This window comes from Phycodurus eques, chromosome 11, assembly GCF_024500275.1.
Source record: "Phycodurus eques isolate BA_2022a chromosome 11, UOR_Pequ_1.1, whole genome shotgun sequence".
Taxonomy (NCBI): domain Eukaryota; kingdom Metazoa; phylum Chordata; class Actinopteri; order Syngnathiformes; family Syngnathidae; genus Phycodurus; species Phycodurus eques.
This window is the reverse complement of record NC_084535.1, coordinates 17,263,417-17,280,808: the sequence shown is the minus strand read 5'-3', so window position 1 is coordinate 17,280,808 and position 17,392 is coordinate 17,263,417. Positions and strand designations below refer to the sequence as shown.

At 42.1% G+C, this 17,392-nt stretch overlaps 2 protein-coding genes across 7 annotated transcripts in view; one reads left to right on the top strand and one right to left on the bottom strand.

The window, feature by feature from the left end:
* tasp1 (taspase, threonine aspartase, 1) overlaps positions 1-17,392 on the bottom strand; it is a 61,110-nt gene that overhangs the window by 1,684 nt on the left and 42,034 nt on the right. The window lies entirely within an intron of this gene.
* On the top strand, positions 528-17,156 carry ism1 (isthmin 1). 2 transcript variants are annotated; one of them, XM_061689947.1, is made up of 6 exons: positions 528-1,173; positions 11,052-11,276; positions 12,324-12,576; positions 14,531-14,674; positions 15,584-15,673; positions 15,856-17,156. In XM_061689947.1, exons 1-6 carry the CDS (start codon positions 736-738, stop codon positions 16,371-16,373), a joined length of 1,668 nt encoding a protein of 555 aa, XP_061545931.1. In that variant the 5' UTR covers positions 528-735; the 3' UTR covers positions 16,374-17,156. The 2 variants fall into 2 exon arrangements, with proteins under 2 accessions (XP_061545931.1, XP_061545930.1); XM_061689946.1 differs by having other exon boundaries at positions 11,049-11,276.

Below are 17,392 nucleotides of genomic sequence, written 5' to 3'. Positions count from 1 at the left end.
CTTTTGCGGCAAGGCTCGGTCCCTATCCTTCGCATATCGCCGGAGTCCGTGTTATTCATTTAACATGTTTAATATTGTGGTTGTAGTGGTGCACAATTGTGCTGTATCATACAGAATCGGTTAAAAAAAAAAAAAATTCATTTTGTCATTCCAACCTTGGATCTGGAAAGAAAGCCCACAGAAGTATATAAGTATGGCGCGTTTGCTTTTTACAGACAGTGGTCACAAACTACAAATCACAAGACCAGTGATTAAATATACAATAAAAGTGCACTGTCAGGCGGCACATGGCTACCCCACAATTATTGTGCAGGAAGAAGCTGGAACGCCTGCACAAGAACAAGAAGAGGAGCAAGAAGAATAGTAAGAAACGGAAACGTCATTGGTGATGTTTTTTTTTTTTGGGGGGGGGGGGAGATGAAAGAGTTAACAGGGGGAAGGCGCCCACTGGGAGGTGATGGGGGGAGGAGGGTGGGGTGGAGGGTATAAAAGTCACTCAAGAGCCCTCGAGTCAAACGTGCCATGCTTAGTTTGCTGTGAGCCTCTTCTTCCCCGCAGCAGAGCACCTCCTCCTTCCTCACTTATTATGGAGGAGCTTTTCAAGCGAGCGGAACGCGCGAGAGGTCGAAGGCATCTTTAGAAACTTGTTTGGTTCATATTGCGTGGCCGAGCCGTCACATGGCGCACGATGCGGACAAAAGCGGAAAGCTTTCTGAAGTGTGAATCAAGGAGTTGATGCTGCAGCGGGCGATACGAACTGGATCCGAACCAGCCGACCCACACGTGTCTTTCTCTCAAAGTTCTTTATTTAGTGAGAAGCCCTCGAGATCTGCAATTAGCGCCTTCTTCCCGAAGTGGACTTTGGACTTTTGGGGGATCGCGTCGATCCGTTTCCCCTCACATTTAGCATTTCTGACCCCCGAAGTGGCTCCGAGGTGCTGTTGCGGCTCCTCTTCCCCGGCGGATCCGGAGATCGGAGCCTCTGCACCGGGCGGAGGCGGAGCCGCGGCGACCTCTGAGGCTCCAAAGGGCGGCCGCGTCAGGAGGATGGTGCGATTGGCTGCAGAGCTTTTGCTGCTCCTGGGACTTCTCCTCCTCACCTTGCACATCACCGTGCTCCGGAGCAGCCCGCTGCCGCCGGCCAACGTCAGCCGCAGCCTGGATCCGAGCGAGGTGAGTCCGGTGATGGGCAGGGGGGACGGGGGCGGGGGCGTCTGAACAGATGGGTGCGATCAAATATACGAGTCTGCTGACACATGCGCGGAAGCGAGGCTGTCCCGAGGGTGTCCCCCAGGGATGGCAGTCAGTCAGTGAGCACGCGGGGTCAGGGGTCGCCTCCTCCAACCCCAAGGCGGACACACCCCCTGTTGTTGTCCTGGGGGGGTCAAATGCTCTGTCATCATGCACACATCAATGTCATTTTGAGTGATGAGATAGACGGGTAAGAGTCGGACAACTCAAATGCGCTTTTGTCTTTCATCCTGCTGCAGATCCAAAAACAAATCCAACTTTAAATCTAGAGCTGTAACACGTCATGTTGCATTTGACGATGTGTGTGCGTCTGTGTTTCACATTAATTTAAATCTTTAAAAACATACAAATAAAAAAAAGCTATATTAATTTGAATACCCCACGTGGAAATGTAACTCTACTGCAGTATTTGTGTTGCACACCACACAGTGAACCACATCACACACATGCAGGGAAGCAAGGAAAGATGTCAGAGTGAGAGGGGCGCGTAATGAGTGCTGCACCTCTTGATCCAGGGTTGTTGGGGTAGGTGCCTTGCTCAGTGGCGCCTCGGCAGTGGTCAGGCAGTACACTTCTGTGAGAGTGTGTGTATCCATTTTCTTCTCATCGAGAGTTGAATACAGTTCATGGCAGAGTAAGTGATCGCACCGCATTAACTGAGAATACGGTGCAGGTGTTTAACATTAACTCTCGGGTTTTAATTTAATTGAATTCATTTATTCGATAGAATTTTGGCTATGGTTTAGAGGTTTTGATTGTGCGCCACTACAAACTACAATAAAAAAACGATTGTTGAATTAATACCCCTCAGACCATATACTGTACTTGGTGCGGCTCTTGTATTCGATTGTATTAGATAGGACAGGTGTACCTATTATTCTGTCTGCCAAACACAATCTAGAAAATTGGTCATATACACTTGTTCATATTTAGGAACATTTTCTTGACTATAAATGATCAGTTTCCGGCTCAAACTATCTCATCATAAAACATTTATTAATTTTGCAGACAATGTTCCATGTAACATTTCAGCATTCGGACCCTCAAACAGCACAGACAGCTTTTCTCTACGTTTGCACAGCTTTTCAATATATAGTACTGTACTTTCTATGTTTTCATCAGGTGGGATACAGTACTGTTGTGTTCACCATCATATGGTTATTTTTGTACCTTCTCCTACACTTTTCACTATGGAAAAAAAAATAAATAAAATGCCTACTCCACAAATGATCCTGCACTGCAGAAAAAACACTTTAGTGACTTATGATTAGACATTGGTAACTTTTTGTTTGTTCTCTAACATAACGACATGACCCCACCAGATTTCACAAGGGGAACATTTGTCAACATGTCACCTCTTAAGAGATACTCTAATAGTTTAACTGCTTATTTTAACAGCAGTAGAAAAGCACACAGACTCCAGTAGAACCCCCAGTCCTGACCCAGAGGTTAAGATAGGTCTGGGATCAACAGGCATTTTAGCGAGTGTTTAGCATCCTCCAGCTGCTTGTTGATGTATATTTAGCCTGCAACCGACCAAATATTTTCTTCACATCCCAATGATGAATGGGTAGTCATAACCAAAGGAATGGTAACCCCCCCCCCCCCCCCCCCCCAATAAATGTTTAATTAGCATTGTGGGGAATGAATGAAAATAATGTTTCCTTTAACTTAAGGATATAGTGGAACTTTGCTTTACGGTTAGTACCATCACAGCAAGTCTATGTTCTGCTGAATGTGAAGACATACAAAGCTGAGGAAATATTTCAAGAATGTGTGGAATATTTGACACACAGCCAACTGTTTGATTGGGCAGGCAGGGTGAGGACAAGGAGGGAGTACCCCTCACCCTGCAGAAAAACCAACAAAAAAAACCTTTAAAATTATAGAACACAAACTACTAAAATCCATGCATGTATTTTGCTGTTTGTTTGTCCACACCGACATCCACATTATGAGTTGTGGTAAAAATATTTTTAAAAAAGTATATATACGATATCTATTTTCTGGGGGGGGGGGGCGAGTGGGGCACATACATCCCCCATTGCACGCACATGCTCCAGTGGTCTACTACACAGGGCAGTGATGATGTAATCTTTGAGTGAGGCTTGTCACAGCCCAGGAGGTGCATTGTCATTCCAAGGTGTCAGATTTAAAATGGCTTTTACAGAAACACTACTGACAGAATGTGGCTGCCTGCACCTGTAACATTGCAGTGTAAAACTGACGCAATATCACACATAAACACAGTGTTGTGCAAAAGTCATAGGCCACCATTAGATTTGTTGGTTTCATTTTATTATGAGCACATATAATGATTTCTCAGTTTCTTTATTTGGGTTACACCAAAGGAGTAGTGGACCTACATTGGGTGAAGAAGTTCAAAGAAAATAGTTGTACAGTTGTAATGTTACAAGAATAAAGTTGTAATTTTGTGATTGTTATTCCCACACTAACCTAAACATACAATGTAACCACATTGTCCAATGTCCAGGGTCAAATTGACCCAGGAACATTGCTGCTGTTTCTGAGGAACAAACATAACAGGGTGGTTAAAGACCCTCTTTTATCAGCGATCTGTTGCATCTCAAAACATCGCCCGAATCTCAAGGCTCTTACAAGTCTTGGTCAAATCTCACGCTCTCCCAAAAAAGAACAGGTACCATGGCCGCGCCAGAGCTGCATGTCTCGAAGAAGAAGTGTTTGGTGACATTGTGCATTCATTAAAAAAGATGGCAATTTGTAGAGGACTCAAACGATTAGCAAAATATGCTGTGCTGCTATGAAGTTCATCGATGCAGTGGCAATGCCCCACGGCCTTCGGCTACAGCGCAGAGTGTATCACGATCTGCATTTCTGTTGGAGTTCAATGTATCATATTGCATCGGGAGTTGCTTTATACTTATCTTAAATACCGTATTGATGAGTATCGAATCGGCCTCAGCGATGGCGATTAGTGAGACCTCCCTTTACAGCTCTATGCAAAAACAGTAACCTATTGTACTGCTGTTACTTCGAAATGTAAAGGAACCGTAATTAATGGCAAGGCCAAAATCAGTGTTAAAAATACTCCTGTCGAAAAGTTTATTTAAACAACAAAATTAGTGGTGTACAGACCTGTACATACAGTATATACAAATGTTTTTCAAATACAAATTTTAGTTGCAATAAGTTATTAACGGCTGGTTTCCATTGTTAGGAAGTATTTTATTCTTTTTTATACATATGTTTAATTATTGGATTTTTTTAGTTAATTTATTTCTTGATTAGTAATGGATACCAGAATAGACAAAGAATGACACGTTTGACAGGGCAAGATCATTTTGTTTTCCACCTACGTGAGTGCAGTGTTGAGAAGCATCTGGCACAATGTGCAACTGCCTTCATTTCCTGCCAGCCTCCCGGGGGAATGGACCCCTGAGTTGTTCCCAATTGAAAATGGAGTCATGCCCCTTTAAGCAGCCGTCACAAAGTGAAAAAAGGGGAAGCGGGAAAAGAACAGGAGTGAGAGTTAAGGGGGTGTGCAGGGAGAGCGGCTTGTGTGTGCATGTGTTCATTCATGGCTTTTGAGAGTAGGGGCTGACACCCTGGGGGGCCCAGATGAGCTAAGGGACTGCGTGTCACTTTTGATCTCCAAATTAAAGCATACAGCTTGTTGAGGAGAATTGCACAGGACTGATGGCAAGTGGAGCGCAACCTGAGTTTAATTTGTATTTATTTTTTTTACCATTTTTAATATGCTTCTGACTTGGACTATATTTTAGACAAATGAAAAAACAGCATGTTTTCCCCCTCAATTTCCACTGAGGTTCATATGGAAAAGACAGGTGCTCATTTTGACAATATCAGGAAGTGATAGGGGTTACACGACTGCGATGTAATTCCTTTCTCATGACTAATTCTCTCATATTTTCCAACTACGGGTTTTATGCTATTCATTTTGCTGAAATACACACTCTGGCTGTAATTTGAGCACAAGACAATGTGGTTGGCCCTTCACATTGTTAATATAGATATTTACACGATGTATGTATGTTTATATTTTAATATATTTAAGTGTTAAAAGCTACTTTAGTTCATTTAGTTTACAACTTATAAGTTCTTTACATAGCGGCACGGTGGAAGACTGGTTAGAGCGTCTGCCTCACAGTTCTGAGGAGCGGGGTTCAATCCCCGCCTGTGTGGAGTTTGCATATTCTCCCTGTAGCTTCGTGGGTTTTCTCTGGGCACATCGGTTTCCTCCCACATCCCAAAATCATGCATGCAAGGTTAATTGAAGACTCTAAATTCCCCGTAGGTGTGAATGTGAATGCGAATGGTTGTTTGTTTCTATGTGCCCTGCGATTGGCTGGGAACCAGTTCAGGGTGTACCCTGCCTCCTGCCCGACGATAGCTGGGATAGGCTCCAGCACTCCTGCGACCCTTGTGAGGAGAAGCGGCTCTGAAAATGGATGGATGGCTGATACCTTTGAAGTTAATTCCTTTTAAAAATGGTAGTCTCTGATGTTTTGCGAATGTTTATTCTTTGAAGAGATATGTCCATCCTAAAATAATGGCACGTTTGTTTCCCCCCCCCCCCTCTCAAACATCTCATGATCCTGACCACCTCTGCTAATACTGCCTACATCCTCATTTAATATTAACTCATTCACTGTCATCCCTCCCAGTTAACATGGATATTTGACTTATAAAGCCGTCAATGGCAGTGAATGTGTTAATAAATTTAGTATATTTTTATTTGTTTTTTGAAAAAAACTGGAAACAATGACTTATTTTAGGAAGGTGGCAATATGTATATATACACATACATACACAAACACACACAGAGATCTCGTTTGATTTGCACCCTGCGTTCTAGACGCACAAAAATGATGAGGGAAGCAAAAAGCTTTGTGAATGTGCGTCTTCTGACGCACAACATTGCTTACGATAAGTATGTGTGCAAGGTTCGAATTAAGCGGTCTTGCATCACAGTTTCCAAGTCAAAATTTGCATTTTGCGCATCAAAAACCACATTGAAAAGCAAAACTGCAAATCAGGTTTACCGCAGAGGCGGTCGCGAAGACGGAAGACAGTAGTGGTGTCTATGACACAACGCGCTTACGTCACCGATGCCTGGACGCAGAAGTGGAGTCTTCGACGGAGATGCACCAAGACAGCGGTTGCAAAATGCGATGCCGAATTGAGAAGAGAGAGAGAAAAAGACAAATGCCAAAAGTGTGCACACATTTCATCGTGAAATGCAAGGCGAGCACCCCGTCGTTGTAACACAGACCTTTCTCTCCGCCAAGTACGATGCCGCGTCACAGGGACCCAAGAGATGAAGGTGAAGTGCAAATCGGTGAGCTTAACGTTAGTCTACTTTACTAACATAACGTTAGCGTTGCAGAGTGTCTCGTTTACTTGGGAGTATTGTCGAATGTAGTGCCTTTTTTTTTTTTTTTTTACCGTGACAAGGACAGTACAAGTATAATGCAACCATAACAGTTCATACGCTGTGCTTTTTGGTCAGTGTATTCTCTGAGTGACATATGGCCAATCTGATGATCTGTAAGTGGCAAAGCTTTGAGTCAAGTAGGTGAAAAATGTGGCAAATGTGGCCAGAGAGGACTAAGAGTAAAATGGATCATCATCATGTACCCAAACAAGAGGAGGGTGTAGGTGAAGGGAGATGAAGGAAATATTTCTCTTTCTCAAGGTTTCTTCATTTTAGTTTGAACAAACTTAACACTTCCACAATTTGTAGGAGTACAAAGAATATTTGTCTTATTCCTAGTCAGCTGGTCGAAGCTCATAAATGCACAGCCATGAACCTAATGTATTAATATGTCACAAAATGCCAAAATGCTAGCTGTTCAAGTGCAGATGCACAAATGTTGTTAAGTGGGAAGTTCCCCCTTGGAGCTCTTATTAAAAGTGCATATAATATGTGAAACGCCATTATGGACCAAAGAAAAAGTTTTTGAACGAGCATAACCTCTAAAACGGTTCAGTTAAGATTTGTTAAATTAAACTGTGTAACATTGTTTGAGACTTCACTGTTGTGTCAAGATGCCAAACAGAAAAGGGGAAACTAAAAACTTTAATTTTTTTTAAATTCATCACTTTATTTGACCATGTATAACTTTCTCTTTTTATTTACTTGCTCTTATTGTGAAATGTAGCCCTACTTTTATTTAGTAAATGAGAGAACATTACAGAGTTGTGCTCATATGTTTGAATACCAGGGCAGAATTTGTAATATGTGTACAAGTCTTCATTATGCACTAATATCATATCAGTGCAATAAAAAAAACATCACCAATGCTATCATTTATCTTGAAAGTTTTTGTGAAAATATATTGTTCTAAAAAAATTTGCTATCGTGGCAGGCCTAAACACATATATTAATAGAGAGAAAGAGCAATGGATAACACAAAATATTGTACAAACAGTATAAAAGTCTAAAGAGTAACAACTGTAATAAAAATCTGCAATATAGGAGAAATGTGAAGCAAGAACCGCGATGTAGCGGAGGATTACTGTATCTGTATTTCGTGATAAGTTGCAGGGACACATTGCTCCAGGGCTGGGACTCATTGTTTCCATGACACTTGCATCCCGGGATTCACATATTCTCAAGTGTAAAATGATCTGTGTATATATATCAACCACTATAAAACATTCTCATATTTGCTACCCTCTTCATCTTCATATTCTCAAGTGTAAAATGATCTGTGTATATATATCAACCACTATAAAACATTATCATATTTGCTACCCTCTTCATCTTCATATTCTCAAGTGTAAAATGATCTGTGTATATATATCAACCACTATAAAACATTCTCATATTTGCTACCCTCTTCATCTTTTTAATATTGAAGTGTTATTAACACATTTAAATGTTTCCCATAGAAAGTATTGCAGCCACACATAGCACTACTTCAATGAACTTGGAATTGGCCAAGAAAATATTGATTACATACGTACATATTTTTATATAAATATTATTTATTGCAGCGGCATGGTTGCCGACTGGTTAGCACATCTGCTTCACAGTTCTGAGGACCGGGGTTCAAATCCCAGCCCCGCCTGTGTGGAGTTTGCATGTTCTCCCCGTGCCTGCGAGGGTTTTCTCCGGGCACTCCGGTTTCCTCCCACATCCCCCAAAAAAACATGCGCGGTGGGTTGATTGATATGTGCCCTGCAATTGGCTGGCGACCAGTTAAGGGTGTACCCCGCCTCTCGCCCGAAGATAGCTGGCATAGGCTCCAGCACGCCTGTGACCCTAGTGAGGATAAGTGGTACAGAACCTGGATGGATGGATTATTTATTGCATGAAATATAGATATAATGTAACCTAAATGTTTCCAGCCAGATAGATTCTGATAGATGTGCTAAATATTGGTTTTACTTCAAATCTTTACAACTTGCATCACAACTGGCAGTCTGTGCAAAAATCCCAGTTTATTGTCTGCAAAATCGTTCACATGAGCCATGCATAAATCAAATGGTATTATTATATTAAAGCTAAACAGTGAAACAAAACGACAATTGCAATTGGAAGTAGGGGAATACTTGAAAGTTTGACATGATATCATCTAAAGTGGAGCTGGGATTAGATCATCTGTATGCCACGTGTAACACAGCATATGACAACAGAAAATTCTTCTGGATCAGCATTCACCCCGCAAACACTCTTGTTTGGTATCATGATGCAATTGTTTTGTATTATTTTGATAAAATAGCAGCAGTTGTGATTGACGCACAGTCTGCTCATGTTTGAAGAAAATGGGTTTTTATCAGTGGAGTAGAATGTTTGATTCATAAAAGGTTGGAAAAGATTCATTTCAAACAAATAATTATTTAAGGGTCTATTCACATTAATTTCTACTGAAATTGTCTTTTCTGGTGTTTCACAATCTTTTATTAACAGTGTATTTAAATATTCATATGATTTACAAAAGTGAGAAAGGTTCCTCCTCTTTAATGTAATACAGTAGGGATGGAAATGGTAATTAAGGCACTTCAAGCCCTAAAGGTCCATCTGGATCTAATTTCAACACATTTGGAATCTAACTGACTGTATTAATTTCTTTGACAAGAGTGTGGCCACCAGAAGTACAGGAAAGACTGGTTGTAATTATGTAAAAGAGCTCTTGTGGTTTTTGTAACAAAAAGTTCAAGTATTTTAACATAAAGTACATATACAGTGCACATACTACTGGACAGATGAGTTAAAAGACAAAGGCATTGTAACCACAAAAGGTTAGTCAATATCATTACCTCTACTATTTTTTTGCATCGTGTCTGTCTACTTGAGAAACAGCATTTTATCATCATCCTGTCAAAGGGGTTTTAACTCCACGGTTTAAAAAAAAAAAAAAAAACAACTACAAAAATGTAATTGAAAAAACAACAACCATTCATTCATTCATCTGCCGTACTGCTTATCCTCACTAGGGTCATGGGTGTGCTGAAGCCTATCCCAGCTGACTCTGGGCGAGAGGCGGGGTACACCCTGAACTGGTCGCCAGCCAATCGCAGGGCACATATAAACAAACAAGAATTCGCACTCACATTCACACCTACGGGCAATTTAGAGTCTTCAATTAATGCATGGTTTTGGGATGTGGGAGGAAACCGGAGTGCCCGGAGAAAACCCACGCAGGCACGGGGAGAACATGCAAACTCCGCACAGGTGAGGCCGGATTTGAACCCGGGTCCTCAGAACTGTGAGGCAGATGTGCTAACCAGTCGTCCACTGTGCCAGCATTGAAAAAAACAACACTGGGAAATATTCATATATAATATATATATAATCACTACTTTTATCTGCCTTTCTTTGTACAGTAAGATAGGCTCAATGGATTTAAGATTTACATGTAGATTTATATTCCTTCCATTCATGCTGTGCAGCCCCATTTGGAGTACCTTTACTGGCCCAGAGTGCACCTTGGTGGGACACAAACAGCTCCACTGGAGGCAATTATGGTAACCACAATGCGGAACTGACACTGTACAGCACTGCTACCATGTTCTCAGGCCTCAAGCGCAACCACACAAACAATGGTGTGGAAGAAATGGAGCATAAACAAAGATAACACAGCAGAATGAGTGTTTTTTTTCTTGTCTGTATTTTCTACCACCTTATGATCGACTATGTAAGGCTGTCTGGCCAATTTAAAAAGTGATTGTTGAGGAGATTCAAGTTCTTGCTGTCTTTTTTGAGTTGATTTCACAACCCAAACGATCACAGCACCAACCCACCCCCCGCCTCGACAGAGGAACCAAATGCTCCTTTGGCTCCAAGAAAACCCAAGTAATGATTTTGCAATGTTTGCTTTGGGTTGTCTGTGCATACACTGCAATGGAAAACCAGCAGTTTCACACAAGTTGGTCTTTCAGCCAGCATGAGAGCGTCCTATATATGTTTGCATTGCATTTTGCTATGTTAAAATATTAACGTTCTCTATCGGTTAAAGCAGGACAATCATTCAGTCCAACAGACACTGAAAGCAGTTGTTAGAGAGAAGATTTAGGCAGATTATGTTTTGGCTAAAGCAGAGTACAGTTTCTGGCTCTGCTATTTGGAGCTCATACAATGGAGAGAGATTTATGGCAGAGGTAATGTCCACATGAATGTCTCGTCAACACAGGAGATCATCCAAATATAGTTGGATGTGCAGACACCAAGTCACATACTCTTGAGGTTGTTTTTCCTCATTCACACCTGACGTTTAATGGATAGTAAAACTGTCTTGTATCAGGGCTTCTCAAACCAACAATAAAATATTTTCCTTTCTTCCCTTTAGCAGAACATCATCCACGCAAAAAGCAGCTCATTAGGCCATCTGGCTCCCGAAGGCTCCTGGCGGGCTGGAGCAGAGCGTCGCTTTGCCCACCGTTCCGCCGCCCTTCCGTGGGTACAAGGCACTGGCAGTAACGTCCACAAAGATGGCCCTGGATCTTTCCTCCTGGATCTGCAGAATTTCCCTGACCTCTCCAAAGCAGATATCAATGGGCAGAATCCAAACATACAGGTGATCATGTGTAACTGTGTACCTGCTCTGCTCCGCTGCTTTCAAGTTTTACCGACCCGTAAGACATGGCTGCTCAAGCATTCAGGACAGGAAGAGCGAACAGGAAGATGAGAATAGTCTGGTGCACATCACTAAGCCCCCTTTCTTCCATGCACTCCTCTGGCTCCCCCTCTATCCAACTTCCTGGGCTGTAGTGAATCTTAGGGTAGACTTTGAGGTCTCATGTCCATCATAATGACAACTGAAGGGCAGACACTTGCCAGCAAAGCCCCACTGTTCACCCTCATGAAGTAATACAGCTGGAAGCCTATGTAAATTTGTGGCGAGCCCTCATCCACAAGTTCCTCTGGGTGCAGATGACCCGGTAACCACCGCTACGTTTAAACCATTCTCCTGTTTTAATCTAGCAAGGCGGTCCCTTCATTTCTGAGACCATCTCCGCTAAATCAGAGGACGAACAAAGTGTATTAACATCTCAAGATGTGGGAAGAGAGAGGAGCCACCAATTGATCAAGGGCGTGAGGCTGTGGGAGAAGAGGGGGAGGAGGCGGGGGTCTTTGATCCTGGGATTCATCTGGCTTTCATGGTCTGGAGGAGGCTGAGGAGCCCTTTGAACTTTGTGTTTAGGTGGAGAGAGCCAGTGAGGTGGGAGGGTGGCTGAGGGGCAGGGGTGCTGGTCCCAGCTCATCTGGGAGGCACATGTGTTTGGACAGAAAGGGGGAGTGAGGATTCAGGGTGGGGGGACAAGTCTATTAGGAGGTGTCACCTCTTTGCACCAAGTTGACCTGTTTGGTCGAGGAGAAGAACCTTTAATAACATTTGCCTCAGGAGAAACTGAATTTTCTCATAGGATAGCTCAGGAAGCGGGAGCGACCAGCACTAATGTTCATTCTCCATGTAATCGGGCCTTTATTCTTGAACCAGAAACTTTCTGATCCCCAAGTCAAATTCTTACAGATTGAGTGAGCCCCTGTCACCCTCAATAAAACATTTGTCAGCACGACTGTCTGGAATATCAACTTTTTAACTTTCTTCTTTTTATGGAAGGTGACAATTGAGGTTGTGGATGGATTGGACGCGCACGAGCCAGAAAAAGGCCACCGCAAGGAGAATAAACCCAACTGGGCTTCTCCCAACTGGAGAAACTGGTGGCCTCGCACTTCCTCCAGCACTAATCAAGGGCAGGAGCAAGATCGCTCCTTCGGAAGCAACAATGAGGACAGCAACTTCCTGAGGCCTCCGGTGGACTGGGACCAGAGAGGAGGCACAGGAGACAGAGGCAAACCCCAAATGGAATATGGTGAGAAGCACAATGTCTGCGACAAAGAATATTTACAGTAGAATTCATTCTCTCGCATGTCCACATTTGGCCACATTTCGATGTAAGATCTATAATTTACAGATTTGCTGATTCAGGCTGTCACTATAACAAGTGCTGCTATCCCAGACAGACTTTTGGCAGCTTGCTTGAAGCCTTTTAACACACTTTTATGAGACAGATTCCTCTATGGTGTCGAGCTCACTGGGTAGCACAATTTAAATGCCTTACGACATCAAAATTCAGCAGCAGGAATTGGGGCCAAAAGCACTGTTGGTCCGGCTCACCGCTCTAATGACACTCTCCAAGAGTAACTACGCCCATAAATCAGCTGTGGAAGAATTTAAACTCACTGTCATACAGTATGCATGTTGTCCGAGTTGTAGCATGCTCTAACCAATGCGGGGGACAGGAATGTGGCTGCTGTGGAAAATGGCACTTTGTCCACTCACACTTTGACTAAAACGGTTAGGCATGGGACTATCGTGTTTTTCTATCTAAACCATATCCATATCTAATATTTCTAGCTCATCACTGTGGTGACCTCTCATTTATCTTTCATTTCGTGCTACACTAACAGCCAGGGAACTGTCCAATCTCCAGATCTCTCCGGGATTTAAACCCAGGAATCATAATTGTGAAGTCTGTGAGAATCAATTTCGGTGAATTGCGACACATAAACTATCAAACAATTTGGCTAGATATATTGAGAAAAAATAAATAAATCCACGAAGTGACAAGAGTACCAAAGTTTACAATGTTTCAAGGTACTGATGGGTTAACGTGTCTGGTGAAACTCATCACAATGTCTTTCTAGCAGTCGGTTTTGTATATAAACAGTGTTTGGCATTGCAATATTTGCTAATTTTTATTGCTTAAATCTGAATTCAAGCTTTGCTTCTGTTAGTTTTAAATCTAATGTAAATTGAAATTCATATGGAAACCCGTTAAAGGGCCTGAATTAATTGTCCTTGCTACTGTATTATATAAAAATTGATAATAATTGATTGAAAGTGAGTGGGCTGCACATGAAGACATGTCCTGTGCATCTGTTTTGGTGCCTTGTTTGAGGGCCACTCAACAGTGTTCTGAAATGAACTGAGACCCCTAAAGCAACAAGTTTCTGGTTCTAAATTCAGGTGTTATTACATTGGTATTCAAATGCAGTCTTGGGTCTCACATGCATTTGGTTCTAATATAAAGGGGGGAAAAAGGAGCATTGGGTGTCTATCTGTTCATAATGAGCGACAGATGGCAAGGGGTGGGGGTTGGGAGATATAGTGTATAAAACGATTTGGACCTTGGCCAGAAATACTTCCATCCCAACATGCCCACATTAATTCTCCTCATTGATGGAGTACTGCTTTTCAGACAAGGATGTCAGTGAGATCTGTTTGCATGCGGTTGTGCTGATGGGCTCAGGCAGTCGAAGAGCCGAGTGTAACTGTTTCCATGTATGCTCATTACCGCCATGCGCTCACCGATAATTGGACTTGAAGAGGATTTCTTGCCAATTCACTTCCCATTTTCAATCGGATGAATCACGGATAGAACAACTAAATGGTGTCCAGAGTGTGCCTCTACTTGGAAACACCATGCTAAATGTCTGAAATCATTGGTGGAATTTGCTAAATCCATGCCTGATACTCCACTCATTGACTGAACGAACACACACACACACACACGCGCGCCCACACACTTCTCATTGCCATGGCATTATTTGTTTAACAACCCTCCATTAGTTGGTAAAATCCATTTGTACAGACAAAAGCTCATCTGGTAACTGCGTTACGGGGAAAAGTAAAAGAAAACGTTGAGCTCACACCCCACTTCCCCTCTCATGTGGTCTCCTACTTATTATTAGTGAGGCATGCTAATAGAGTATGTTCAGCATGTGGCCTACATCAGTGTTCTCATCTCTTTCTCTCTGATTCAGACTACATGGATGGAGAGGGGGACTGGAGTAACTGGTCACTCTGCAGCGTCACCTGTGGAAATGGCAGCCAGAAGAGAACCAGATCTTGTGGTTATGCCTGTACCGCCACTGAGTCCAGAACCTGTGATACTCCAAACTGTCCAGGTAAATGCAGCACTTGATGTTGGACCATCAGACTGACTTCATAATTGTACACTCCCTGGTCATTTCATTAGGTGCAGCTACTTTACTTTCTAATGGAATCAATACAAGAGCTTAAATAATGTTTAAAAAGTATCTGGCTGTACATTTTAATTGACCTCCAACCCAAAAAACTATTTACAATATAATATTGTGATTGTAGTTTGCATTGGGGAATAACTCCACTGCATCATGGAGAGAACCGTTTCTCATAGTTTGGTTACTTTTATCTACATTACATGAGAAGGGCATAATAATTGAAACACCTCAAAAGTTGGGGCAGTCAAATTCTATATCCCTACAAACTACAACCAAAAGAATAAAAAGACAAATTAAAAGGCACTCAGAAGAGTGTAGACATGCTCCCAGGCTAATCAACCCCAATTTAGTAAAAAATACACTTTAATAGAAAACCCACCTCCTGCATCTATCTGAATTTGGACAGACTTGGCTTCTTCATGTTTGATTCCTATCAATTCCTATAGCAAATTGTTTGGGCAACTATGTGGGCCTGAATTAATTGCTTCCTATGCTCACTGTTTCTAAGTAGAGACATTTATTATATAAATCCAGTTTCTCATGATTCACTACATTATGTAAGACTCATACATTAAGGAAGGGAAACACAAATATTATGTTGTGTTATGTAATTTTATGGTTTCTTCTTTGGCCTAATCTCACTAGCCCCCAAAATATAAGTAGCCGAATGACAACTAATTTCTCAAAACTGAGCACAGAATGTAAAAAAAAAAAATGAAGGCATTTCTATACAGCTCTTGTATTGGCTCACTTTGCTTAGTACCTAATGCTGGGGCGAGTACAGTCAGTACATTGTTGAAGGCCAGTAGATAATCTGTTCCAATCTTCACTCAGGTATTGAAGATGCCTTTAAGACAGCAGCAACTGAAGTGAGCCTGCTCGCCGGAACAGATCATTTCAATGCCACTGAGCTCTTTGGTGTTGGTATGTTTCTCACTACACTTGTCGTACTGCACACCATCCCTCATTTAAATGTTCCCACACTGTCAAAGGCACTTCGTCCATCTGCTGTGGCGGTCCCGCACTATAACATTGTCTGTATTTATTGATTTTATCTTTCAATACTGGAACAAGATGTAACATTTTAGTGTCTCCATATCTTCTAGACACAGACAGCTGTGAGCGATGGATGAATTGCAAGAGCGACTTCTTGAAGAAATACATGACTAAGGTGGTCAGTGACCTTCCCAGCTGCCCTTGTTCATACCCAACGGAGGTGGCGTATAGCACTGCTAATGTGCACGACGCTCCTACACGCAGAAATTTTCGCTGGAAAGATGCCAGCGGCCCAAAGGAGAAACTGGAGATCTACAAGCCCACGGCCCGTTACTGCATTCGCTCCATGCTGACGCTGGAGTCCACCACACTGGCTGCACAGCACTGTTGCTACGACGACAGCATGAAGCTCATCACACGGGGCAAAGGGGCCGGGACACCCAATCTCATCAGTACAGAGTTCTCGGCCGACCTGCACTACAAAGTGGACATCTTGCCCTGGATCATATGCAAGGGAGACTGGAGTCGCTATAACCAGGCCAGGCCACCAAACAATAGACAAAAGTGTCACAACAACCCCCAGGAAGAGGATTATTACAAGCAGTTTGAAGAAGCAAGGGAGTTCTAGCCCTGAATTTAGACAAACTGCAAAATGGTGATGGAAACATTTTGGATTCTTTTCACACAAACGTTGAGGCTCTGAGGAATAAGACCTGCTGGTCCTCTGAAGCAAGAGGACTTACAAGGCATGAAAACATTCTTTGGACACCAGTCACTTTTTTCTCCATCAGGGAATGAATGATGTGGCATCTTAACATCGCTTTAAAATATACTTCTGAAAAAGTGAAGATTCTTTCAGTGTCAATTCCATGCATAAATAAAGGGAGTTTCTATTTTTAAAAGGGAATAATAATATTAGCTAGAAATGTAAACTATTTGCAAGTTTGTCTCTTGTATGTGTGGTACATATCTGTGGTTATAGAATATGGGGATCCTTCAGGACTGTTCGGTGATTTTGGTAAAAGACTTCCCATTTTGTCATTGGCAATATCCCGGTTCTCATTTATGTAAGCTTGTGAATATGTTTATTCAGCATGCACATTGCCACTATAATTTGTGACTGTGTCCACTGTCTCTCTGAGGAATGCCTCCATTGTAAAAAGTATGCATTGTCTCTGTAAAGTATTTATTTTAGAAGTCGATATTTCGCATTTGGTCATCTGTGAACTGTCTTCAGTTCACAAATGGCTGAATGCTCATTTGAGACTCTTCGCTAGCTCTAGTCTTGCCATCTAGGTTCTGCCTTGAGTTCGGAAATAAACCATAATAGAGTTAAGAATGTGTGTGAATGCAATATTATAAAAAAAAATAATTTCCAGATTTTAAATCTATCAATAAAACTAAAATGCTACGCCTGTTGTTCCTTTTAGTTATTGGCTGTGCAGCAGCAGCTCTGCAAAAGTGGAGAATGTTAACATGTAGCATGTTAACTGAGGAAGTGGCTGAATAGACATACTGATTCTTTCTACTCTCAAAAATTAACACAAGCTTTCATTTTGCAATGAAAAGGTTGTATCGTCCCGACTTTGCCAATAGGATCAAACCATTGCATGAGGCTTTCATCTGTTTGATCCACGGCGCCACAGT